The 27655-nt window shown below is 46.7% G+C and overlaps 1 protein-coding gene across 1 annotated transcript in view; it reads left to right on the top strand.

Annotated features, from left to right (window-relative positions):
- LOC114704265 (aldehyde oxidase 2) overlaps window positions 1-22445 on the top strand; it is a 78221-nt gene extending 55776 nt beyond the window's left edge. The window contains exons 26-35 of the mRNA XM_037210454.1: window positions 872-1099; window positions 6508-6603; window positions 7601-7729; window positions 9858-9932; window positions 11505-11557; window positions 12880-12994; window positions 16914-16979; window positions 17097-17285; window positions 22029-22196; window positions 22419-22445. Coding sequence (XP_037066349.1) covers window positions 872-1099; window positions 6508-6603; window positions 7601-7729; window positions 9858-9932; window positions 11505-11557; window positions 12880-12994; window positions 16914-16979; window positions 17097-17285; window positions 22029-22196; window positions 22419-22445 — 1146 coding nt within the window. The remainder of the gene's footprint in view (window positions 1-871; window positions 1100-6507; window positions 6604-7600; window positions 7730-9857; window positions 9933-11504; window positions 11558-12879; window positions 12995-16913; window positions 16980-17096; window positions 17286-22028; window positions 22197-22418) is intronic.
- Window positions 22446-27655: the final 5210 nt, after the last annotated feature.

The following is a 27655-nucleotide window of genomic DNA, read 5'->3' as shown; positions in this document are numbered from 1 at the left end:
TTTGTCCTTATCTGTTCTGCGATTTCTTTCTGACAGAACAATCTTCGCTTACGGTGGTAGAGTCTGGCTTTAACTCACCACTCACCAACTCTGCTCCATCCTCTGTATCCTCTGAGCCCTGAAGCTTGAAGGGAAAACCCTGGGCCAGTAAGATGGCTCAGGGGATAAAGGCGATTGCTGCCAAGTTTGACAACCTGAGTTTTATCCCTGAGAATGATACGGTAGAAGGAGAGAACTGACCCTCATGGGCCGTTCCTGACTTCCACATATATGCCATGGCATGTACACACACAGACTGAGACATACACACAGACTCACATGGGGGGCAGGGTAGGGAGAGATAAAGGATGGATAGGTAGATAGATAGATAGATAGATAGATAGATAGATAGATAGATAGATAGACAGATAGATAGACAGATAGATAGATAGGGAAAGAGGTAGGGAGAGAGAGAGAGAGACAGATAGATAGGGAAAGAGGTAGGGAGAGAGGGAGAGAGGTAGATAGATAGATAGATAGATAGATAGATAGATAGATAGATAGATAGATAGATAGATAATAGATAGATAGACAGATAGACAGATAAACAAATAGATAAACCCAGCCCTCAGCCCTTCCATCATATTGTCTTTTAGACTAATCACTGGCAACTGCACTCCACCCCAGACAGACGAGACCCTGGTTGGTGATTAATGTGGAGATGAAAAATAGCTCCACTATTCTTACAGCTGCCATGCCGTCGGAAAACAATGGGGGTGGGATCTGTCCTCCCCACCAAAGCGTATGCTTCAGAGGAAAGGCTTTCTAAGCCCCCAGCTGACAGTCCGTCTGTCGTTCCACAGGCATTGATGGAATTTCACACTTGTTTCAGATTAGGGAGAAAAACATGTACAAAACCGTGGATAAAACCATCTACAAACAAGCTTTCAACCCCGAGCCCCTGATAAGGTGCTGGGACCAGTGTCTGGACCAGTCTTCCTTCCACATCAGAAGGACAGAAGTGGAAGAGTTCAACCGGAAGAGCTACTGGAAGAAGAGGGGCATCGCTATCATCCCCATGAAGTTCTCGGTTGGCTTTGCTGCAACGAGCTACCACCAGGTAAAGTTCGCACCCAGCGCAGGGTAAGCGGCCCTCGCATCCAACACAGTCTTGGTCCGGTGTGTGCTGGTGTTCAGGGAATGCCGCATTTCCCAGAGCCCCAGCGCCCTCCCTGCATATACCTAAGAGCAATGTCCAGAAGTCCCCTGAGCGGCTGCATGTGCCAGTAGGGGAAAGGTCACCATGGTGACAAGCATGACTCTGCTGGGACCCGGGCGCTGGCTCGGGATTCCACGCTATTCAAAAGGGACAGGAGCCCACAGTGCCGTTGTTTGTTTTCTGCCGAGGAAGGGGTGTCCCACATGCAGGGATCCTTGGGCAGAGAAGTCATTCCCCTGGTCTCTGATCACCTACCCGGCACTTCAAGCCACCTCCCCAGGAATCTATTGGTTCTGATGGGGAAGAGGGAATGGGGTCCAGAACTGTCCTGGGTAAACTGGCAAGAGGAAGAGGCAAGTCATCCATCCAGGGGCGCAAGGAAGGCAGAAAAGCAACATGCACGCAGATAAGACCTCCAGATGGTACCAGGCCTGAGCAGACCTTCTCTGTATCCCAGTGCGTCACAGGGACCAGAAAACTCCTTAGGAATCTAGGCATGGCTGTTGCTTACCCATTGCTATCCATCCAGGTGAGAAAACCCAGCAACTGGGCGAGGCTTTGAACATTAGAGTGCTTTGTTTTGTATGCACACCATCCAAAGCATCCCTCCGTTCATACCCACTACTGACAACAATCTTCTCCCAGCCCTCCCCCCAACACACACACACACACACACACACACACACACACACACACACACACACACACACCTGCCCTGTGAAAGGGAGTTCCTCCTAGGAAAGAAAAGCAGCAATTGATCCAAATCCTTGCTCAACTGAAGTCAGGAGACCCTGAGACATCCTTGGCCTGCCATTTGCTAGGTGTGTGGCATTCAAGTTGTTCGGCCTCTCTGAGCTTTGGCTCCCTCGGCTGTAAAGTGAGACTAACAGTCACAGTGACAGTCTCAGGATTGATAAGGACTGGCTGAGAAAATTAATATAGAGCGCTTGGCAAGAGTTCTGGAACAGTCTGGAAGTCAACCAGGGCAACCCTAAGCCTGTCCCAGGAGAGCCCAGACACACCTCCAGGGCTCTTTCTCCCCTGACAGGTAGGATAAGGTGCCCTGACTTTGACTTCTGGGTCCTATCCCTGCCCAGATCCAATAGGACTGTTCCGTAAACAGGTACAGAGTTGTCCCATCCACCAGTGGGGCAGAATCAATGGCAGAAACACAACAGACCCTAGATGGCCACCAGTGTGGCTTTTTTTCTCTGCCACCAAATATTGAGTCTTTACCAGACTAACTTGAACAGCAGCTGGGTGACTAACAGATCGACTCAGTCGTTGCACTAACAACCCAGAGTTAGCCTAGACCCCACAAGTCAAGGATGAAATCCCACAGGCTATACCCACCTCCTGACACCACCTGCAAATGGTGTGCGCGCCCGCTGTTCACACTTCTGTCTAAGCGACTGCTAAGTTGAGAGCTTTTCACTATCCCCAGTCAGGTGCAATGATTTTTCTGGAACAACTCACAGGAAAGCCTTTTCCATTTTATTGTTAGAATACCTTATATAAATGACACAGCTCAGAACCAGCCAGCGGAAGAGATGCCCAGGGCAAGACACTAGGGAGGAACAAAGAGCTTGTCTTCCGGGTGTTCACCCCCCAGGGAAGAGCACAGAACTCAGGAAGGTGAGGAGGGGCTGAAGCACCCCCCTCACCACCAAGCCCCCCCTCACCACCACTACCACCACCTACAAACACACACACACACACACACACACACACACACACACACACACACACAGGCTGACCCCTCACCCTAAACCTATCCGGGCACCTCCTGAGGCATCTCCTTAGCAAAGGCTATCACTTTTCCAGGTTTAGGAAGTACCGTGCCAAGAACCAGAGACAAAACCAAGCAGCTAGTTTCTCCAAATGACTCCGCACCTCCTTCGGCCATCAATATGGCCACTTCTCACCTCAACTACAGCCCTCTGGTCAGCCATGGGGGCCAGTTTCCTGTCTTGCCATGTTAGAAGTGAGCCAAGTGCTGACTTTTGGTCTCCATCTGAAAGGCTCCAGCTTCCCCGCGGAGCTGTAAATTGATGCACCCAAGAACCACTTGGCTAGGCCTGGGAGGTGTCATGCCAGGTCGGCTGGTGACTCACAGGGCTGGATCACCTCCTCACACAGCGGGCCACAGGCAACAGTGAATAAATACTGTCATTAGCACCGGGCACCTCCTAGCTCCCCAACCCCTCCGGGCCATCCCGGAATCTCCGGGCATCTCCAGACTGGGGGGGGTGGGGTGGGGGACACACCACCTTTCCGTTCTACATAGTCGCTGTGACTCCAAGCTGCTCAAAGTTCCCTCTAGGACACAAAGTCGCACAAGGCCACTTGCCCTGCTTGGAGAGACTCAGAGCAGAGCTTGCCATGTCCCCGGGGTGCCCTGTGGTGGCTACAGCAAACTACCACATGCTGAGCAGCTCAAAAAAAAAAAAAGTATTCCTCACAGTTCTAGAGGTTGGAAGTTCGAACTCAAGGTTTCGGCAGAGCCACTGTCCCTCCAAGGCCTCCAGGGAGGAATCCTACCTCGGCTTTTCCAACCTCTGCTGGCTCCTGGCCCTTCTTGGCTTATGGCCGTATAACTCCACTGGCTGCTTCCGGCTTCACAGCCCTTGTCCAGGAGGCTGCCCCAGAGCCTTCTGAGAAGGACACCAGCCATTGAAATTAGGGTACACTTCTACTAGTCTGATCGTCTTAAATAACCGTATCCGCAAAAACTATTTCCAACTAAGGGCACGTTCTGGGGTTCCAGGTGGACACGAACAGGAGAGGCGTGAACCACTGTTCCACCCAGGACTTGAAAGAGGAAGTATGGAGGAGGGGATGGATCTTCCCAGACAGGGTCAGAGGGTGCAGGGAATCTTAAGAGAATGGAGACGGGGGAGTCTAAATGCTGGACAGAGGGAGATCAGGCCGGGCCAGGCAGGAAGTGAGAACAGGAGCCAGGGTCCAAGAGGAGTGTTGGTGAGATTGGACCCGGGGACAAGGCAAGAGGAGACAGGAATGCCCTGGGGGTGGAGGGATGGGACCAGATCCTCAAGGACCTCTGTGACAAGGAGTAGAGCTTTCAGTTACAGGCCAGAGGGGGATTCACTCACCCTAGTCCCTTTTCTGTTTCTTGAATCCATCCATTGTCACTTCAGGGGACCCCGAGCAGCACAAGAGGAGACCCCAGCTCTCACAGAACCCACACGCCACACCCTTCTGCCACTGAGCATTCCACCCCACAATGACTGGATTTCAGCCTGTGTCCCCCACCATCTTGGGACTCGCTTGACACAGAGCCGCATCTAGTTCATGCTTTGTCTAGATGGAGCTCAGGGAAGGAAAACAATAGAGTCAGTAGTTTCACAACCAGCCCTCGATTTTAGGCCAGGGGCTGACTTTCTTTTCTTCTCTTTTTTTCCGTTTTTTTTTTTTTTTCGAGACAGGGTTTCCCTGTGTAGCTTTGTACCTTTCCTGGAACTTGTTTTGTAGACCAGGCTGGCCTCAAACTCACAGAGATCCACCTGGCTCTGCCTCCCGAGTGCTGGTATTAAAGGCGGGCGCCGCCACCCGGCTTGGGGCTTACTTTCAAATAGTTGAGACCAGGTGGGAGTGGTAGTACACGCCTTTAATCCTAGCACTTGGGATACTGAGGCAAGTGGATCTCTGTGTGTTTAAGGCCAGCCTCATCTATATAAAGAGTTATAGGACAGCTAAGGCTTCATAGTAAGAGTTTTTCAAAAAAAGAAACATAGAGAGAGAGAGAGAAATAAAGGAAAGAAGAAAGGAAGAGAGATGGAAGGGAGGGAGGGAGAAAGGAAAGAAGGAAGGAAGGAAGATAGATAGATCTAAGCCCCTAGTAGGGAAGTTCTTTACAGTCAACTTTTGCATAGAGTAGAGCTAAATTCCAATATCCTATCAGGAAACCTCGCCCCTTTGACCTCTCTGCTCCTGGAGACTAAGATTTCACTACCTCATTGTAGAGGCCCAAATTACTCAGGGTCTGAGAATCTAAGCTTGCTTTTCCCACCAGGGCTGCATAAGGGGCTGACTGGACCACAGGCGTGGTTTTCAGGTGTTTGGAAGGGTCTGCACTTGGCTGTGCCGGTCTTTTGCCCCGCCCCTTGGCATTGTTATAAAAAGCCCTTTTGAAGAGGCAGAAGGGGCTTGTAGGTTTTGATCCAGGCCCTCCCGAAGCTATCCTGTGTTTCTGTCTGTCTCCTCTCCCCTATCTTTCTATCTAATATTTTCTTTCTTTTTTTTTTATTTTATTTTACAATACTATTCAGTTCTACATAATAGCCACAGATTCCCTTGTTCTCTCCCTTCCTGCCCCCCCCCCTTCCCCCAGCCCACCCCCCATTCCCACCTCCTCCAGATCAAGGTCTCCCCCGAGGACTAGGATCAACCTGATATACTCAGTCCAGGCAGGTCCAGTCCCCTCCTCCCAGATTGAGCCAAGCATCCCTGTATAAGTCCCAGGTTTCAAACAGCTAACTCATGCAACGAGCCCAGGACCTGGTACCACTGCCTGGATGCCTCTCAAACAGATCAAGCCAATCAACTGTCTCACCTATTCAGAAGGCCTGATCCAGTTGGGGGCCCCTCAGCCTTTGGTTCACAGTTCATGTGTTTCCATTCATTTGGTTATTTGTCCCTGTGCTTTATCCAACCTTGGTTTCAACAATTCTCGCTCATATAAACCCTCCTCTTTCTCACTAATTAGACTCCCAGCGCTCCACCCGGGGCCTAGCCGTGGATGTCTGCATCCAGATTCCTCAGTCCTTCGATGGGGTTTCTGGCCCAACTATTAGGGTGTTTGGCCATCCCATCATCAGAGTAGATCAGTCCCGGCTGTCTCTCGACCATTGCCAGCAGTCTTTTGTGGGGTATCTTTGTGGATTTCTGTGGGCCTCTTTAGCTCTTTGTTTCTTTCTTTTCTCATGTGGTCTTCATTTACCATGGTCTCTATCTAATATTTTCTTAACCCTCTCTCCTCATAGGAACCTTCTTTTTCTAAAGTTTTAAAAAAAATTATCTTATGAGTGTTTTGCCTGCATGTATGTCTTTGCACCATGTATATGCAATTACCTGTTAAAGCCAAAAGAGGAAGTTGAATCTCCTGGAACTGAAGTTATAGACGGTCATAAACTACCATGTGGGTACTGGGAATTGAACCTGAGTCCTCTGGAAGGTCAGCCACTGCTCTTAACCACTGAGCCATCTCTCCAGCCCCTACCTCATCTCTCATATTGAACTTCCCTAATTGCCAGCACACAATAAGGTATGCCTTCTGGATTGTCTTACAGGCAGCTGCACTTGTTCATATCTACACCGATGGGTCTGTATTGGTTGCTCATGGAGGCAACGAACTGGGACAAGGTATTCACACCAAAATGTTACAGGTAAAATAATTAAAATTCAACCATTCATCTTTCCACACATGGTTGACATACCTGAAACTTGGGATATTTTTAAGGCAAATGATGACCATACATTCAAACTCAAAGACCTTGACTAGTTGAAAAGCTTCTTGCATATAAATGACAATGAACAATATGACGGAAACCCCATGCGTATACAAATGCTCCTGGGACTTGGCCAGGGACGAGAGGCAGAAAGGATTATTTGTAAAGTCACCACTCACGAGACTGCAGAACACTATTATAGATGCCCCGCACACACCCACACAAGCTAACAAAAAATTGGAGAGAGCAAATGATTCATCAACTATCGACATCCTGTAACTTCCCTTCCCTCCTTCATTCATTCATTCATTCTTTCTTCCTTCCTTCCTTTCCTTCCTTCCTCCCTCCCCCTCTCTTTCTTTCCTTCCTTTCTTTCTTTTTTCTTTCTTTCTTTCTTTCTTTCTTTCTTCCTTCCTTCCTTCCTTTCTTTCTTTCTTTCTTTCTTTCTTTCTTTTCCCAGTAGTCCTGGTGACTAAGTCTAGGGCCGTGTGCAAGTTGGGCAAGTGCTTTAACACTGAGCTATAATCCCAGCTCTTTTTCATTTAAAAACAATGATTTATGCCTGGTGTGGTTACACACATCTTTAATCCTAGCACACACATACACACAGTCATACAAACTAACTCAAGATAAAAAATTGCCTTTAAAATGGATTGGTTTTGTTTTTGTTTTTTTAACTTCTTGTTTTGCCTGTATGTATTGCCAGTGTGCCACTTGTACACCTGTTGACCACAGGGGTCAGAAGAGGGCCATGGATCCCTGAGACTGCACTTACAGATGGTTGTGAGCCACCATGTGGGTACTGGGTCCTCTGGAAGAGCATCCAGCGCTTTTAACCACTGAGCCCCCTAAAATGGATGTTTTTAATTTGACAAAAATAGCTTCGGCTTTCTTAGACATCTTTGTTGGATTTGAAATATGTCCTCTCTCCCAGGTGGCCAGCCGCGAATTGAAAATACCCATGTCTCACATGCACATCTGTGAAACGAGCACCGCTGTGGTGCCCAATACGATTGCTACAGCAGCGTCCATCGGCTCCGATGTCAACGGCAGAGCTGTGCAGGTGACCGCGGCCCTCTCTTTCCCCGGTGAACTTTACCACATCTCGGGTTCTCTTATCTGCACACAGGCACGGTGGTTGGCTTCGGGGAAGCAATCCATCATTGAGTTAGTTTTCTATTGCTGTGATAAAACACCATGACCAAGGCAACTTATAAAAAGAGGGCTTTCTGTTCAAAACAGAGACCTGGGCGGGGCAGTCACACCCACCAGGCCTGACACCTACTGGGTTGTACTTAACACAGTCAGAAGAGGTTCACGGCAATATAACAGTTAATGAACTTGGAGTTTAAACTGTGTACATTTTTAAATTGTAAGGTTTTTTAACTGTATATTGAAGCTTAGTGTGATTCAATAAATTGCTTGTAATTTAAAAAAACTATTTAATATTCAAAAAATATAGTTATATATTTATAAAGAAGAAGAAGGAGGAGGAGGAGGAGGAGGAGGAGGAGGAGAAGAAGAAGAAGAAGAAGAAGAAGAAGAAGAAGAAGAAGAAGAAGAAGAAGAAGAAGAAGGGCTTATCTGTGGCTTATGATTCCAGAGAGCTAAGAGGCCATCACCATGGCACACAGTGGGGTCACATGGCAGCAGGCAGGCATGGTAACTGGAGCACCTGCTGAGTGCTCGCCTCTTAAACCTCAGGCAGGAAGCAGAGAATGAACTGGGAATGGAGGGACTCTTGGAACTCTCAAAGCCCACCCCCAGCGACCTACTTCCTCCAGCAAGGCCACACTTCCCTAAGCCTCCCCAGTCAGCAGCAACTGGAGACCAAGAATTCAAATTACCGGAGACCATGGGGGATATTTATCATTCAAATCACCATAGTCACTAGCAAAAGTTTAGGCAGCCAAAAAATTGGGAGTAAATATTAGTTAGAGTAAAGTGAAGTAATGCACAGACCCAGAATATAACGGAGCAGACACACAAGTCCCTTTCATGCACATGTTTGAGTCCAGAGGGAGTCTTTGGTCTGTCAGGCGTCCAGACTGATGGCCGCCCCACTACCTTCAATGCAACTCCCAGCCTCATCATTTCAGTCACATGAAATGGGTTTTTCTCAGAACAAATATATGAAAAGCTCAAAGTCATGAGTTTATATTTGGGGTACACTCTAACACAAGAGGGGAGCAGGTCAGGCAGTGTGGGGTTGCCAGCCTAGCTAAGGGTTAGAACATCTAGCTTTAGGATTGGAAACTGGGTTTACAGTTAGTTCTGTGTTGTGGTTTGGTTTGGTTTGATTTTTGGTTTTGTTTTGTTGTTGTTGTTGTTGTTTTTCAAGACAGAGCTTCTCTGTGTAGACCCTGGCCATCCTAGACCAGGCTGGCCTCGAACTCAGTGATTCACCTGCCTCTGCCTCCCCAGTGCTGGGATTAAAGTTGTGACCCACCTGACCTACTTTCCCCCCCCGCCAGCCCTCCCCCCTCCTGCCCTGTTTTCCTGAGACAGGGTTTCTCTGTATAGTCCTGGCTGTCCTGGAACTTACTTTGTAGACCAGGCTAGCCTCAAACTTAGAGATTCCCTGCCTCTGCCTCCCAAATGCTGGGATTAAAGGTGTGAGCCACCACCGCCTGGCTTTTTAGTTCCACTTTTTTAGGATTTACATTTTATTTTATGTATATGAGTGTTTTGCCTGCATGCATGTCTTAAAATCAATTTTCTTATTTTCTCACTTCGAACCCAAAGCCAGGGCCTTTAGATAGTGGTTTCATAATAGACAGAGGAACAGGTTGAGGGATGGGCAGAGAGTTGAATGCTTCAAACCCAGAGGGATAGTGGCCTGTCACTGTAGCAAGCACAAATTTCAATGAAAATATGTTTATTCCATTTACTTTAATAACTGAGAAAGACAAAATAAATATCAAAGATGTAGTTAAGCAAAGAAAGGGAGACGTAAAGCCTCGATATTTATGAGAGTCTGAGAGTAGAAATTTGGGTTATTTCTATAGGAAGTGAGGCAAGGTGGGGAGAGTGAGTCTTGGGACTGGTGCTAACCTCCAGGGCCTGGGCTGGGTATCTGTTGTTCCCAAAGTTGAGGGGCAGGTGCTCTGTGAGCGCTTGCTGACCTGCGGTCGCTGAAGACCCTTTGGCACGAGTCCTAACCACCAGGCTCTCTTCTTTACATCTTCAAGAATGCCTGTCAGATCCTTCTGAAACGTCTTGAGCCCGTCATTAAGAAGAATCCAGAAGGCACATGGAAAGACTGGGTAAGTGTTCCTCTTTCAATCTGTTGTTTTATGTGAGATAGCAACCCAAGACAGTGCTAAGTGCCACAGCGGTGAGCAGCCACCCAAAGCAGAAACGCTTCCTCTAGGGCAGTGGCTCTCAACCTTCCTGATGCTGCGACCCTTTAATACGGTTCCTCATGGTGTGGGGACCAACCCCCCAACCATAAGATTATTTCACTGCTACTTCATAACTGTAATTTGGCTACTGTTAGGAATCGTAATGCAAACAGCTGTGTTTGTGATGGTCTTAGGTGACCCCTGTGAAAAGGGCACTCCACCCCCAAAGGGGTCGCGACCCACGGGTTAAGAGCAGATGCTGTCTCTGTCCCTAACTTTGGAAAGTTCTCCAAGTGAGCGGGTTTCGGTTAAGGTTGAGAGGGCTGTGCCGGGGTGTGTGGAGAGCTAACACAGGAAAGGGCAGTTTCCCAGAAGAGGAAAGGCTGTGTATGAGGAGCATCCAGAAGCCTTCCACTCTGCTTGTGGAGGAAAGAAGAAAAGAGCCTCCATAAGCCACACAAAAACGCTGATGCTTTCAGTAGGGAAGAGAACTGTGTATCAAAGGAAATAACTCACCTAATCCAAGTTCACAATACCTTACACTTTTTCACTAGAATAATTACCACACACACACACACACACACACACACACACACACACACCTTATGTTGTTAACACTAAAAAATTAACTCCAAATAACTTTTTAAAAAATATTTATTTATTGTCAGACATGTTGGCACACACCTTTTTTTTTTTTTTTTTTTTTTTTTTTTTTTTGGTTTTTGGTTTTTTGAGACAGGGTTTCTCTGTGTAGTTTTGGAGCCTGTCCTGGAACTCACTCTGTAGCCCAGGCTGGCCTCAAACTCACAGAGATCCGCCTGCCTCTGCCTCCCGAGTGCTGGGATTAAAGGTTTGTGCCCCACACCTTTAATCCCAGCACTCGGGAGGCAGAGGCAGACAGACAGATCTCTGAGTTTGAGGTCAGCCTGGTCCACAAAGTGAGTTCCAGGACAGCCAAAGCTACACAGAGAAACCCTGTCTCAAAAGAGAGACAGAGAGAAGGAAAAACAACGACAAGAAAGAATTATTAATTTTTATTTTGTTTGTGTTTACCTGTGCATATGTAAGTGTACTGCTTGTGTGTAGTACCTGTGGAGGCCAGAAGAGGGTGTCAGATCCCCTGGAACTTGAATGGCAGCCAATTGTGAGCTGCCAGAGGGTGCTAGGAATTAAGGCAGGTCCCTCTCCAAGAGCAGCAAGCGCTTTTAACTATAAGCCATCTCTCCAGCCACCCTTTCAAGTAACTTTTGAACTTGTTCCCTATACCATGGATAAATCATGGGATTTTAATCTGTATTGTTCACTCCAGGCTTTCAAAAACAACTGGAGGAAACTGTCATATCCCAGTTGAGAAAAAAAGCTATGATGGGTACTGTTAGGGCAGAGCATCAGCGTCAAGGAGCAGGCGTCAATTTTAGCAGATGAAATATGCTCATTTTCACCTAATGAATACTATTATCCATTTAATCTCCCTTAAATATGCCCATTCCACAGATAGAAACAGCATTTGAACAAAGAATCAGTCTTTCAGCCACTGGATACTTCAGGTAAAACTCAAAACAATATCTTGGCTTAGCTAAGAGAATATAAGGTAATCCAATTGCCTTGGGCCTCAGTCCTTATTCATAAATAAGATTGCACTATATAATTATGGGGAGTCTATTCTAGGCCCAAAATTCTGTGAATTCACATAAGCCTCTGAGTGGTATGTATAGTTAAAGAAATATTAAATAATTACTAACCCGTATAGGATTAAAAACACTGATTTATTAATATTATTTACACTTATTTATTTATTCTGGTGCTGGGGTTTGAACCTAGGACCTTGCACATGTCAAGGAAATGCTCTACTGCTGACCTCACTGTTCTTTACTGTGAGTCGTGAAAAGACATCATCCCCAGAACTTGTCACTCAGCTTTACCAGTCTCCCTTCCTTTGTCATAAAACCTTGCTCCTTGGAAGCAGGTTTGGGGGGTGGGGTGAGAAACCATTTGTCCTCATAGATGCAGTGTTAACCAATGGGGGGGCGGGGGTTCTCAATAAATTCATGTCAACTAAATACATGAAGCAAAGAGCTGACTATCAGATTCAAGAAGGATATGGCACTATGGTTAAAATTTAACCAAGTAAGCCACCAAGCTATGCACGCCGCATGCGCAAAAGGAAGTATTCATGGGGCAAAGGAGGGAAGAGGTGATGAGCAGCCCAGGGTGACCCCAGAAAAGCCCATCCAGCCCTCAGTCTGAGCCACATCTTCAGGGTAGGAATGCAGTTCAGTGGGAGAGTGCGTGTCTGGTTTGGGAGAGGCCCTGGGTTCAAACCCCAGCTCTGCAAAAATTAATACTAAAATCAAAACAAGACCTGTAACCACTGACTACATCCTCAGGTGTAAATGAACGGCCTGAATCACCAGGCCTCTTGTATCAGCCTTGGTACGTTATTACCAAGTCCCCTGTGGCTCAGGTTAGCCCATTCGATGGGGGCTTTCTGGGAATTCAGCCCCAAATTAGTGGGGTTTCCCAATGTGCAGACAGGACCCAAGGTCAAATTTCAAATTGTCAGCCCCAGAACAAACATCTCTATCTTCTCCATCTTTGACATCCTTCCCACAGCTCAAGCTGTACCCTCTTGAAAAGGGAGGCAGAGGGCCGTCGAGGTGAATACAGGGAGCAGCTTGAATGACGTAAAAAAAAAAAAAAAAAAAACAGTTGAAAAGAGCTAAAGAAGAAAATACAAAACGACCAAAAACTGGTTGAAATGAGTTTCAGCCAGCTGAAATGCTACTGTAAACTATGGTAGTTTTTTTAAAGTGTGGACATTGTTTTGCTTTCTTCCTCATGCCCTTTCTAAAGGACTTTATTCCCTCAGGGGCTACAAGGCCTTCATGGACTGGGAGAAGCAGGAGGGAGACCCGTTCCCGTACTATGTCTATGGGGCTGCGTGTTCTGAGGTTGAAATTGACTGCCTGACAGGCGCTCACAAGGTACGCTGAGTTAACATTGCCCGGGCAGTTAGGTCAGCAACAGAACTAACCAACCGCACTGTGCAGAAAGTGACCCAGTGCCACCCCATAATCTGCAAAAGAGAAGATAATCATTTCATTTCCAAGGGGATTGCAAGACATCCAGTCTTCTCTTGGGATTGTCACCTAAAATAACAGTATAGTAGACAAAAAGGAATGTCTGTGACCGGCTGAATGTGATTCGTGTGTTAAAGTTATCATTTCAGATGACAGAGCTGCTTTCCAAAGTTTTCCCCCCAACGTGGGTTTTATTCCTCAGGGGGACAAGTTGTCCAGTCTGAGCGGGAGATCAGTTAGTAGCAGAGCTGAGGTTCATCCGTAGTCGTTATTCTCAGGGCAGGACCGAAGTCTAAAGGAACAGACTAGGGTGGGGTGGGGTCTGGAAAGAATGCTGTGCCTGCTCTTGGTCATCAAGAAGCCACCTACTGAAGACAGGGAGCACGTCTAGCCACAATCACGATCAGCTTGTCCCATAAACGACAAACCTGTCAATTATACTCCAGCTGCCCTTCTGGAAACTAAGAGGGCAGTATCAAGTAGATAAGATATAACCAAAGTGTAGTAAGTTGTTACGTTATGAAAATTATAACGGCCATATCATATCAAAATACTTCTATTTATTTATTGTTAGTTAACTTCTTTTCTACTTCAATATCCTAAGGGAAAAAAATGTTTTTTGAGACGGGGTCTCAGGTAGCCCAGGCTGGCCTTGAACTCCCTAAGCAATCAAAATAACCTTGAACTTCTGATCTTCCTGCTTCTGTCTCTCAAATGCTGGACTTATAAGCATCGCGTGTAGGCATGCGCAGTTTCTGCAGGTGCTAGAGACCACACTCAGAGCCTTGTGCATGGTCGGCCCCCAGGCACTCTGCCGACTAAGCCATGCCCCCAGCCCGTGAACAAGCTAGTTTGAAGACACAGTGAATGAAGGGATGTCTGCAGAGAACATCCCTTTCTCTTTCTGGTGCATTATACTGTGTCGACCTCTTTTAGCTTTTTTCTTTTTCCTGAGGGGGGCATGCCATGTGGCACTCCCGGAGCTCAGAAGAGAACGTGTGAGAATCAACTGACTCCTCCCACCACGCGGGTCCTGGGGATCAAACTCAGGGTGTCAGGCATGGCAGCAAGCGCCCCTCACTGCTGAGCCATCTTGCGGGCCTCTGCGGCTCCATTTTTTTATGTGAGATCATTTTAAAGAGGATTGATTACTCATGCGATCACAGATGGATTATTCGTGTCTTGTTTTCGACTGTTTCCCTGTGGTTTTCACATGGAGGCACACACATAGTTAACGGTATTTCTGCAGCGGCCCTGGAGGTGAACCTGAGTCCTGCCTCAGGCTCCCCTCCAAGGCCCAGGTGCCAGGGTCCCTGCATTCCTGAGGCTCCATCTTAGCAGAAGCTGGTTTGGGTGACCAGCTAGTCATAAGAGCCTCCACACTGACAGGTGTGTTGCCAGATTTAGCAAATAAAAACATGGGTTGTCTAATTAAACTTGAATTTCAAGGAAGCAAAAAATGCGCTTCCAGCAGAAATATGCCCCACGCAATTCTTGGGACGTACTTATCTGTCAGTTCTACCTAAAGAAACAAACACAGGAATCTTCCAGAATTTATGGTGTCGTAGAGTTAAAATTTGGTCTTTTCTGTGGCTCACACTTTATGTGTATACCTAAAGGTCCAGAAATTTCAGTATGACGTTAAACTCTTAAAGACAGTTTGCTCTTTTTTTTTTTTTTTTTTTTTTTCGAGACAAGGTTTCTCTGTGTAGCTTTGCGCCTTTCCTGGGACTCACTTGGTAACCCAGGCTGGCCTCGAATTCACATAGATCCGCCCGGCTCTGCCTCCCGAGTGCTGGGATTAAAGGCGTGCGCCACCACCGCCCGGCGACAGTTTGCTCTTTGATGAGACAAAACTTCTTCCGTTAACCAACCAGAAACCAGAGACACTAAGTCGCCAGCCCACTATGGATGTGCTGTGAGGCACTGTCGTCTGGAGAGGTCTGTGGCCAGCAACCAAAGGTGTCCATCAGCTGAGTCACCCTCTCTTTCCCCTGCCCCGAACCCACAGCACAAACCACACCAAGTGCCAAGGTAAATAAATGTCCACCGAGGAGGGCTGAGGTGTCTCCAGCCTCCCTTTCTACCCAGGTGGAGAAAGAAGGCTGTTTCTAGGGCCCGAGACCAGGATTTGAGTCAGAAGAGAATTGCCAGCTAAGGACATGGTAGGGAAACACCAGCAATCTCAGCATTTGAGCAGCTGAAGCCAGAGGACCACAAGTTCAAGGCCAGCCTGGGCTACACAGCAAGACTCAATTTCAAAAACTACCAAGAGAAGGGCTGGGACTATAGTCCAGGTGATAGGATATTTGCCTATCATGGAGGAAGCCCTCGGTTGCATGCCAGTCCCAGTACTGCATGAAACTAGGTGTGGTGGCGCATGGCTGTAATCCCAGCCCTTTAAGGTACAAGGCAGAAGGATTTGAAAAGGCCATTTACAGCTAGGCTCTGGGCCAGCCTGAGTTACATGAGAGAACTTGTTCAAAAGAAGTAAGGAAGAAAGGAAAGAAGGAAGGGAGGGAGGAAGGAAGGAAGGGAGAGAGGGAGGGAGGGAGGAGGGAGGGAGGGAGGGAGGGAGGAAGGGAAGAAGGAATAAGGGAGGACGGGAGGGACTTCCAATGCAAAGACTAGAAAGGGCCGAGCAGTGGTGGCTCACGCTTTTCATCCCAGCACTCGGGAGGCAGAGCCAGGCGGATCTCTGTGAGTTCGAGGCCAGCCTGGTTTACAAAATGAGTTCCAGAAAAGGCGCAAAACTACACAGAGAAAACCTGTCTTGAAAGAAAAAACAAAAAAAAAGACTAGAAAGGAGAAGCCCAGATATTAAGCCTAAACAAAGAAAGATGTTACCAGAATAAATACTAATGAATGGTGGGCAAAGTAAAGTCCAGAGGTATTCCTGAGATAGCCCAGAGATACTTAGGAGCTTTCTGAGGCCCTCAGCAACCAATGTGCACACACACACACACACACACACACACACACACACACACACACACCGTGACAAAACAGAAGGCCTGATAGCTTCACTGTCTCTCAGAGAAGGGAGCAGACCCACAAAGACTGAGAACCAGAGCTGGCCTCGACCCCGACCTTGACCCCTTCTAAAATCTTCCAAGCCCCTAAACGTATACACACCATGTACTACATGACTTTCTCAGTAAAATGTCAACAATACCACCTGCATCCAACCCTTTCCAGGACTAGATACGCTCACGAATCCTACTAGAGCAGTGAAGCCAGGGAGAGAATCAGGGGGACACGCAGGCTCAGTTATTTACCAGGTGACTCACTCACACACGCCAACACGCCCCGGACTTTGGAGTCACTTTGCAGAAGTCAAAACAATACGTGCAGGTCTTCCAGGTCACTGCCAGGCCTGGCACCACAAGTGAAGTTTGTCAGCCATCTTCCCAGTTCCAGTGCTGATAAGGCTCGGGGCAGTGGTTCTGGAATAGCAAAAAGCTCTTTGAAGTTCTTCTTTTTTTATTGAGGAGGAGGTAACGCATACACCACAGCACACATGTGGAGGTTAGGGGACATCTTTCGGAATTGAAGTCTCTCCTTCCACCATATGGGTCCAGGGTTTGAACTCAAGGTCACCATCTGTGGCAACAATTGTCTTTATGTTCTAAGCTAACCTGAAAATAGTATTTTTTATTATTTATTTTATTTTTTTTTTTTTTGTGTGTGTGTAATACTAGGGATCAAGCCTAGAGCCTTGTGCATACTAAAGAAGCACTCTAATACTGAGCAATATCCTCTGCCCCTTGAAATTGTATTTTAATTCAAGTTTCTATAAAGAGGTAATTTTTGTTTGTCTCAGAAAATCAGAACAGACATTGTCATGGATGCATGCTGCAGCCTGAATCCGGCCATTGATGTTGGGCAGGTAGGTGCTGGACCACTTCAGTGGAAACCCCTTCCTGAGCGTGGTTGAGGGGTAGATAAAGAACTTCTCACAAGGATACCTTGCCACCAGGCTTAAAATTGCCATCCTCCCCTTCAGATAGAAGGCGCATTTATTCAAGGAATGGGCCTTTATACCACTGAAGAGCTGCACTACTCTCCGGAAGGTGTCTTGTACTCCAGGAGCCCAGAGGAGTACAAAATTCCAACAGTCACTGATGTCCCCGAGCAGTTCAATGTGGCCTTGCTGCCGTCATCTCAGACCCCGCTCACCATCTACTCATCTAAGGTGAGCACATGAACTAGGCCCTCCACACCACAGCAGCCAGCCAGGGAGCGTGGCCAGCGAAAGCCACCAGACAAAACAAAACCGGATGCTCAGGGTCCTCTGGACCAGGCCACTGGGAGACTAGCCACCTACAAAACACTGAGGTCCAGGAAAGAGACATGAACCTCCCAGGGGCAATCCTGGGCCCAGGCTTCATAAATACCTTCTCTCCCTGAAATTTATATATATATAAAAGCTTGCACTTCTTGCACTTTTTTATTTAAAAACTTTATCTATTTTTCTTTTTTCTTTTTTTTCTTTTCTTTTTTTTTTTTTTTTTTTTTTGGTTTTCGAGACAGGGTTTCTCTGTGTAGTTTTGGTGCCTTTCCTGGAACTCACTCTGTAGACCAGACTGGCCTTGAACTCACAGAGATCCACCTGGCTCTGCCTCCCGAGTGCTGGGATGAAAGGCGTGAGCCACCACTGCCCAGCCTGGTTTTTCAAGACAGGGTTTTTCTGTGTAGTCCTGGTTGTCCTGGAGCTTGCTCTTTAGACCAAGCTGGCCTCGAACACCTGCCTCTGCCTCCCCAAGTTCTGGGATTTAAAGACATGTGCCACCACTGTCCATCTGTCTATTTCTTTCTTGATTTTTTGAGATGGATCTTAGGAGACCAGAATGACCTCAGACTCACTGCACAGGCAAGGATAACCTTGAACTCTTGATCCTCCACCTCCGAAGGGATGACTAGTGTGTGCCACCATGCCCAGATCTCATCTAAGAACTGAGAATATGATATCGGGGTCTGGAGGAAAGGCTCCAGCTCCATCTGTAAAGCCCTTGCCTTGAAAACACAAGAACATGGGTTAGATTCCCAGAACCCACATAAAAATTCTGGGTGTGGTGGATACTCTTACAACCCCAGCACTGGGGAGACAGGAGGATTTCTGGGGCCCTCTGGCCAGTTGGTCTAACCCAATTAGTGAGTTCCAGGCCAGTGAGAGGTTCTACCTCAAAGGAGGTTGAGAGCATTTCCAAGGAGGAAATGCAAGGACCGGAGTCATCACAGGACACACAAAGACCAAGTTTGCAGTACAGAGGAGATTTATTTGCCCAAGAGGGACAGAGAACAGGGATAAGGGACAAAGACAGGAGACAGAGGATGAGGGAGAAGGGAGGGGAACAAGCGTTGTTGTGGGGTATTTGTACACTGTGTGAAGGTATATTGTAATAAAAATCTGGATGGCCAATAGCTAGGCAGGAGGTATAGACGGCACTTCCGGGCAGAGAGAGGAAGTAGGAGGCATGCAAGAGATACAAGGGGACCCAGAGGAATCAGGAGATGTGGCACTTGGCAGAATATAGATTAAAAAATATGGGTTAATTTAAGTTATAAGAGCTAATTGAGACAAGCCTTAGCTAAAGGCCAAGCTTTCATAATTAATAATAAGTCTCCATGTCATTATTTGTGAGCTGGTGGCCCAAAGAAAAATCCAACTACAAACAAGGGGTTGGGATATCTGATTAGAGGACAAAGGACTGCCTCTGGATAGAGAAGAGACAGATGTGGCCCATAGGCAATGGGAAACTGGGAAACCCAGGGTTAGAACGAGTTAGTTTGTTTTAATCGGCCATGTTAATTAGGGTAGCCAAAAGGGGGTTTCGATTGCTGGACTTCAATACTTTGATATCTGGACCTTGGTGGTCAGCTTCAGGAGGAGGAAGTGGCCAAATAAGGGAACAGACCTTGGGGGCTGGCTTTAGGGATGTCATCTATGGTTTAGCAAGGAAGAGGGAATGGGGGAGGGCAAGGCCTGCCAGAGCCATGCTTGCTTGCTTAGAGTCCTTCGCTCTGGCCTCCACACACATGCACGCTTGTGCCCGTGTACCCCCACACGTACACCATGAAAAGGGGTGGGTGGAGGGAGAATGCAATACTGAACTGGGTGTGGTGGCTAAAACCAGTTACCCCAGCAGAGGGTAGGTTAAGGCCCGCTTGGGCTAAATAAAGAGTTCCAGACCAGCACGAGCTAGCTCTGTGTCAAAAAACAAACAGAACCAAAAGAATCGATGAGATTGAAGACATGATGCCACTGAAACCTTACATATCGGGGAACTGAAGATCTTGTTCCTACCCCGGCCCACCATCCTCCTCTGCTCCTAGGTAAATTGCCCACCTCTGAGGGACTCGGGGTCCTCAGTCAAACCCACAAATGAATCTAGAACCTAGAATAGTCGGTCCCAACTGTAGCGAGAATGTCCTGCCCCACCTTCCAGCCCTCCCCCATTCTGCCCAAAGACAAATGACACCCACGTGTAACACACCCGTGTGTAACACAGAATTGCTAAATGGTCTTATAATAAAAAAAAAATCCAGAGCCAGATATTGGAGTAAATGCTGAAAGATCAGAGAGACAAAGGAACAAGCCACTGCCAGGTCTTACCTCGAGGACTCCTCAGCCTGAAAAGGCTTCAGTTCCTGTCTCCTCATGCCTTACATACCTTTCTCCGCCCAGCCATCACTTCCTTCTTAGTGCCGGGATTAAAGGTGTGCGACTTCCCAAGCGAAGGCATGAGATCTCAAGTGCTGGGATTAAAGGTGTGGGCCACCACTGTTTGTCTCTGTGTCTCTGTGTCTAGACCAAGTCAAGCTCATGTAGTCCAGGTTGGCTTCTAACTCACAGAGATCCAGAGAGATCTCTGTCTCCCCAAGTGTTAGGATTAAAGGTGTGTGCCACCATTGCCTGGCCTCTGTGTTTAATCTAGGGGCTTGTTCTGTTCTCTGATCTTCAGGCATATTTTATTAAGGTACACAATAGACCACCACACCCATGCAGGGGGGAGATGGATAACATCTGGGTAAACTTCTGGTTGAAAGGATTTGAAGGATTTTACAGCAATGCTCAGAGTCGAGGGGTGCGGCTGAACAGCAACAGCTTTCAACAGGCGAAGACAACCCCCACACCCAAGAATCATGTGGCTTCAAATGTCAATAGTGTCAGGAAGAGAAGACACCAGCCAACCTTTATTAATGACTCAAGGAAAGGAACAGCAAATTAAGTAAAGGTCAACTTTGTTTGCATTGCTTTATGCAAATCATGACGAATGTCAAGTGGGAATTCACCAAGGTGTGAGACGTAAGGTCTTCCTTAAAATCTTTTGGGAAACTTCTAGGTAGGAGCTGTTATGTCTCCAACTCCAGACAAATGGTTAACTGAGGTGCCTATTTAACATATTAAAGTGGGCCTAGCTGCCAGGTTCTCCCAGCATCCCTCAGTCCCTACCTGCTAAAAGATATGGCTGGCATTTCCCACTCCCTATCCTAAACCTCTCCAGCCCAGGGTCTGCCCTTCCCCCAGCTGCCTTTCCTATATAATCCAGTCATTTTGGTTACCTGGCCTTTTGGTCTTCCCTTTACCCTCCTGGTCTCCTGGTCTCCTGCCCTCTCTTCTCCCTTCCCACTTCTGATGTGGCCCAGCTCAGCCTGGTCATGTTCACCTGGACTCTCCCAGATGTCCCTGCCTCTGGCTGTGCTCTCCTTTATCTACAATAAACTTTCTCCTCCCACCATACCTAGGAGCAGTCACATCCTTACTTTTTAATTTCTTCTTTTTCATTCTGGAGTAAACTGACTTTCTTTTCTGAAACAAGAAAAATAGCTGCAGGAGTTTCATCATTTTCCAAACTGACTGGCCCTCAGCCTAGATGTCACTTCTGGACTTGGGTTGGTGAGGCCATCACAGATCCAGAGGGAGGTGCATTGACAGGTCCTTCAGACTCTTGCCGGACTAGAAGCCATGTGCAGCAGGGAGGGCCAAAGGCAGCCTAGAGCCTACAGAGAACAGCTTCAGGTCAAGAGTTCCCAAGCAGGGCAGCCAGTGTGTGGTGGGCATCCCCATAATCCCAGCACTTGATAGAGGTAGGGGGATCATGAATTCAATGCCAGCCTAGGCTACGGGGCAAGATCTCTCTGGGGGAAAAAAACAAGGACCAAGAGGAGCATGGTGGTATGTTCCTATAATGCTAACATTCAGGAAGAAAAGGCAGGAAGTTTTGGGGATTGGATATTCAAAGCCAGCCTGACCTACTCCTTAGCACGATTCACAGCCTAGTCTACTCCTTAGCATGATTCACAGCCTAGTCTACTCCTTAGCACATTTCACAACCCGGTCTACTCCACAGCACATTTCACAGTCTGGGTTCCACAGCAAGACCTTATCTCAGACACCAAACTTAGACCAACCCCCTGCCTCCTTTAGCCAGGGGAATCATGAGGAGTTCTTTCCTCTGCTCATGAAGTTGGCAAGTTCAAACCATTGACTGTTCTCATCAGGGTGCCCTTCCCTCGCCACACAGAAACACATGTTGTATGTGCACATATGTGTAAACACACACGCATTCCTTTCCCATAGAACAAATACTTAACTCAGAGAAAGTTCAATTTTTTTTTTAAGAGCTCCAGGAGTTTCTCTTGGTCAATAAGCTAACAAGCTGGACGATGAACATTTGAGATGTTTGAGAGGTGACTTATAGAAAACTGTATGCCAGGGATTGAGAATACAGTGCTGAACAGAATGAGGCCCTGTCCCGGAAGTAGCTTGTGGTCCACTGTAGAATCTTCTAAAACAAATGTGTTGCAAAAGCAGGTGGTTTCTGTGAGTTCAGCCTGGTCTACAGGGTGGATGTGGGGTCAGTCACGACCACAAAGTGAGACCTTCTCTGAAAAAAAAAAAAACAATAAAATCGACAAATGTGTTTTCTTGCAGGGCCTGGGGGAGTCTGGGATGTTCCTGGGGTCATCTGTGTTTTTCGCCATTGCTGATGCTGTGGCTGCCGCACGGAGAGAAAGAGACCTAGCCGAGGACTTCACGGTACACAGCCCAGCCACACCAGAGCGCGTGCGCATGGCCTGTGCGGATCGGTTCACAGACATGGTAGGTTGTCCTCTCTCTGTTCCCAGGAGCTCAGTTCTACTTCCGGCTCCTTGGGCTTCTGGCATACATCGTGACCTAACCTGTGTCTAGTTGATCAAGCTGTAAAAGGCTAAGAGTATATCACACAATCGGGTGTGGTGGCACATGCTTGTCATCCCAGGATTGGAGGGCTGAGGCAGGAGAGTCGCCAACAGTGGTTCAGACATTCATCCCCCTCTCCAGAACACGGCAATGATGATAGTCATCTGATCCAACCGGGGCCTCCTCTGTAGGCAGAGGCAGAGACCTGACCCCCTGTGCCTCGGGGCTCCTGGGTAGCACTGCCCTGACCTTGCTCGCGTGACCACTGTAAGATCACATTGTCCCTTACCCAAAAGCTCAAGCAGATGTGACCTTCCACACAGCGTTCTCAGGCCCATTTTACAATAATCAGGATCACTAAAGAGCTCTTCCGAAAGCTCCCTGCTCACCCGAGGCGCTCGCTCGGTCTCCAGGCTTCTGACAGCCTGGCTCCTGCATTTCCACAGATCTGGACTGGTTTTAGCGATCTGGTTGTTCGGCAAAGCTGTCACATACAGCGGGAAGAAGTGACTCATTTAGCTTATTCACTATTCAGGACGGGGCGGCGGGGTTCTGAGGTACTTAGGGTGAGAGAGCATTTTCTGCCAGGTCTGACGATTCCTTCCTTGTTGAGACCTTTTCAAAATGTCCTCATGGACACCAGTTGTTGTCCATGTGAGAGCAGTCTCCAATTTTCTAAAATATTCATAAATGGTTCCTAAGTATCACCTCAAGTAGAACCTATATTTGATATTTGTAAGCCTTATTTGTAGACAGATTTTTTTCCTTTGGGCTGCCAGCTCACAAATAATGACATGGAAACTTATTATTAAATAGAAAGCCTCAGCCGATAACTTGGGCTTGTTTCTGACTAGCTCTTATAACTTAAATTAACCCATTTCTATTAACTCACTTCCTGCCTCGTACTCTGTACTGCCCATGCTGCTTTCCTGCTTCCTCTGTGCCTGACTGGCAGCTCTGCCTTCTTCTTCCCAGCATTCTCTCTGCCCGGGAATTCCTACCTAACTATTGGCCGTTTAGGTTTTTATTAAACCAATTACAGCGGTGTATTTTCATACAGTATAAAGAAGTATTCCACAACCTTTCCCCCTTTTTGTCTAAATAAAAAAGAAAGACTTTAACTCTAGCATAAGAAAACTATATGCAATAAGAACAATTAGCCAGGAGCTGGTGGTGCACGCCTTTAATGTCAGCACTCGGGAGGTAAAGGCAGGCAGATCTCTGTGAGTTTGAGGCCAGCCTGGGCTACAGAGTGAGTTCCAGGAAAGGCTCCAAAGCCACACGAACAATTATCAGGCAAGAATTGCATTTATAATGTCCAGTCCATTTGTATTTGGCATATTTGGAGAAAGTACTCCATTATTTATTCTATCTTGATGAGTCTAAAGCTCTGTACCTAATTTACCTTTTACCATACCTAAGGAAAGCTGCAACTATAACTACCTAGACTTCAACTCCAGACCCCAGAAGGACATAACATTACCTGAGTAAATAGGAAGTGCAGTGCAAGCCACTTCCAAAACTAAAATGACAGAAACAGCCGGCTTCCTAGACATTTACCCACGGTTCCTCTGTAACATTGGGGCATCCATCTTTGGCCTACAGGCCTAGAATATCTAACAGACTTTTCTGTGAAACAGGAATTTTTGAAGGACTGACCTACCCTGTCTTGGCAAAGTTCAGTAGTCACTCTCTTTGGTGTCCTGCTTGTCCAGATTGAGCAGCATACTGTCAGCAATTGAGGCAAGGACAGTTTCTTGCCCAGTGGCTAACCTTTGCCACGAAGAAAGCAAACTCCATATGGAAGTTCTTCAATGCCCATCATCTTTTTTTGAAGTAAATTGGTGCTGCCAGGACCACATGTGTCTCACTGTCATGAAAAGCCATATGTTATTAAAACCTCTTTTTTTATTTTATTTTATTTATTTGTTTGTTTGTTTGTTTGTTTATTTTTGGTTTTTTGAGACAGGGTTTCTCTGTGTAGCTTTGGTGCCTGTCCTGGATCTCACTCTGTAGCCCAGGCTGGCCTTGAACTCATAGGGATCTGCCTGCCTCTGCCTCCCGAGTGCTGGGATTAAAGGTGTGCACCACCACCGCCCAGCTTAAAACCTCTTAAATGTCATATTCTGTAGGTCTCTGAAGTGTTTGAATACCATCTATCTATCTAAAATATATGTTTCTATGAACTTGAAAACATAACTACAAGTTTGATAGTTATAGATGACTAACTATTCCCTGTATTTATTATCCTAAATAGCTTTCAAGGACTAAAACTTTACATAACATTTTAAAATGAGCTGCATGGATACAATAACTTAAACAAGAATAGAAACATATATACAGTATAACAAAATAACCTTAAATTTGTATCAATATACAAAAATCCATACCAATGTAAAGTATTTGAGACTAGTGGTTGTTTAAAAGTAGACTCAACAATACACCCTTTTATTTCATCATTTCTATACTATATCCCCCTTTTTTCCTTCAGAAAGAGATCCTTGAATCTATCTCCTTTGTTTAGTTTTTTTCCTGACCATGACCAATAATAACTTGTAACCAACCCCACTAAATGATGCCAAACATCTACAACCCATAGAATAACCAAAAGCCACCCACCTCACCTCTTGGGAATGTGGGCATTGTGTTCTCTAAACTGCTTTCTGTTATCTGGGAGTACTGGCATCTCCCCCCCCCCCCCCCCCCCCCCCCCCCCCCCCCGCAGACAGGGTTTCTCTGTGTAGCTTTGGAGCCTGTCCTGGAACTCACTCTGTAGACCAGGCTGGCCTTGAACTCACAGAGAACCACCTGCCTCTGCCTCCCAAGTGCTGGGATTAAAGGTGTGTGCCACCACCACCTGGCAAGTGCTGGCATCTTTAGGAGACCCTGGGAAATTTGGGATAATGGTCAAGTCCTGGGAGAGTTAGCTGTATTATTTGTTGTCCAGGCTCTGTGCAATGGGAAAGGGCAAGGCTTATCTAAATTCCTAGCTGGAATAGCCTGTGAGGCTGACGCATCTCAGCCAGCAGCCTTGAAGCTGTTCCGGATGCAGAACTCTGAAGAAACTACAACAGAGGCACTCTGAGAGGCTGGGTCACCTGGGCCACCCATTTGCATTGGTGTCTGGTCCCCTTGCTTTGAAAACACACAAACTTTCAAAGGTAACACACATATCTGCATTAACACAAGTATGGAATGTGCTGTGTGCAAATCAGTTAAAGATGATTTTTTGTTTCATGTTTGAGCAGGTAAAAGGCATCTGTCAACTTTATAAGTCCGTTTGGACTGTATAACCAAACTGTAATATAAATCTCTAGCCATCCATATGAAAGGATGGCATGTAATAATAAGTCACGAGGACTCTGTAGCCAACAAGATTAATCATGTCTCATCTCATCTCAGAGCTGTTCCCATGTAAGGGGATCAGCTTACACATCACCTGTCCTGTAGGTTTTTTTTTTTTTTTATTTCCTCCCCCATGTCTGTAGCCAAGATACCCAGGAGGTCTCCCCTGGTCAAATCTGATCTCTATTAATCTGGAAGGAATACACAGCCTGTTGTTTCTTATGGCAACAAAAGCATAACCTCCTCTCCCAATGCAACACATTGTCCAACTTCCATTTTGAAGTTAAGACATTTTAAAAATATATAGTTGTATTATTTAGCAGTTTGCATAATCCAGTGTCTCTCAGGAGCTATTGTTTTTTTGTGCATTAACATTTAAAAATTCAGAGTTAACAAGACACCATATAAGATCCAGACTCCCTATGTATTTTCCATTCTTATGTGGCTTATTTTTTTTATTACTTTACTCTCTCTTTAAAGACTTTACTATTTTTTGATGACTGTCTATACCCTTTTTCTTTCTGTTCTTAAGCCTACACACCTTGTTAAACACACTGGAACCTGTTTGGAGGTTTTCTCCATCTGAAGCTTCTTTACTGCAGCACTTAGTTTAATAGAATTTTACATGCTGTCTTTATAAAAGTAAAGTGGTGCACACCTTTCATCCCAGCACTCAGGAGAGAGAGGCAGGTGGATCTCTGTGAGTTCGAGGCCAGCCTGGTCTACAGAGTGAGTTCCAGGACAGTCAGAGCTACCTAGTGAGACACTGTCAATAGATAAATAAAAGTAAAAGTACCATGTGTTTGTTAAGTTTCAAACCCTGGAAAAATGGCTGAGGTGTCAATTTAACATATCAAAGCAGATCTGGTCACAAGGTTCTCCCAGCATCCCCCAGTCACTACCTGTTACAGGATATGGCTGGCTAGTACTTCCTGCTCCCTACCCCGAACTCTTCAGCCCAGGGACTGGGCTGCCCTTCCCCCAGAGGAAGACATATAATCCAGACATTTTGGTTACCTGCCCTTTTGTACCTTTGATCTCCTGGCTGCCGCATCTCAGGTTCACCTCTCCCCCCTCTCCCCAAGTGGCCCACCTCAGTCTGGTCACATCCACTCTGGACTCTCCCAGGGACCTACCTACCTATGCTCTTCCTATTCTATACACTAAACTTTCTCCTCCACCATGCCTAGAAGCAGTCATGTCCTCTCCTTTACTTTCTATTTTTTTTTTTTATTCAATGTCCACTTTGGAAAAGTTAGAATATGTGGGAAAGAATAAGATGGAAGTTGAAATCAACCATAATCCTTTCAACGAGAAATAACTGTGACTATGTTGTGTGTGCGTGAGTGTGCACGTATGTACCTGCGTGTGTGTGTGTGTGTGTGTGTGTGTGTGTGTGTGTGTGTATGCACGTGTACGCGCGTGTGCACGCGCGTAAGAGTGAGGCTGATACTGATACTGGGTGTCTCCCTTGATTGATCTCCACCTTATATTTTCAGGATTTATTTATCTGTTTGTTTATTTAGTTTTTACATATGTTTGCACACATATGCTTGCCTGTGTGTGCAGATATGTGCAGAGGCCCACAGAGGCCAGCAGAGAGCACTGAATCCCCAAGAGCTTGAGTTGCAGGCAGTTATGAGCCTATGAGCCACCTGACATGGATTCTGAAAACCAAACTCTGGTCCTCTGGAAGAGCAGCAGGAGCTCTTAACTGCTGAGCCAACTCTCCAGACCCTGTTGCTGTTGTTGTTGTTGTTTTATAAAGTTCCCTCACTGGACCTGGAGCTCTCTTGTCGCCTGGGCTGGCTGGCCGGTAAGCCCCAGAGACCTTCCTGTCTCCACCTCCCCAGTGCTGCGGTCCCCGGGGACACTGCTGCTCCTGGCCTTTGGCAGAGGTGCTAGGGATCCAAACTTTATCAGCTGAGCCACGTCCACCACTCCTGTGACACACTTTAGCCAGCTTTGACTTTGAATATGCTCACATGTACAGCAGATCTTATTTGTAAACTCATTCTACAAAATGGGCTTAC

Source organism: Peromyscus leucopus, chromosome 13 (assembly GCF_004664715.2).
Source record: "Peromyscus leucopus breed LL Stock chromosome 13, UCI_PerLeu_2.1, whole genome shotgun sequence".
NCBI lineage: Eukaryota > Metazoa > Chordata > Mammalia > Rodentia > Cricetidae > Peromyscus > Peromyscus leucopus.
This window is presented reverse-complemented; position numbering and strand designations above follow the sequence as displayed.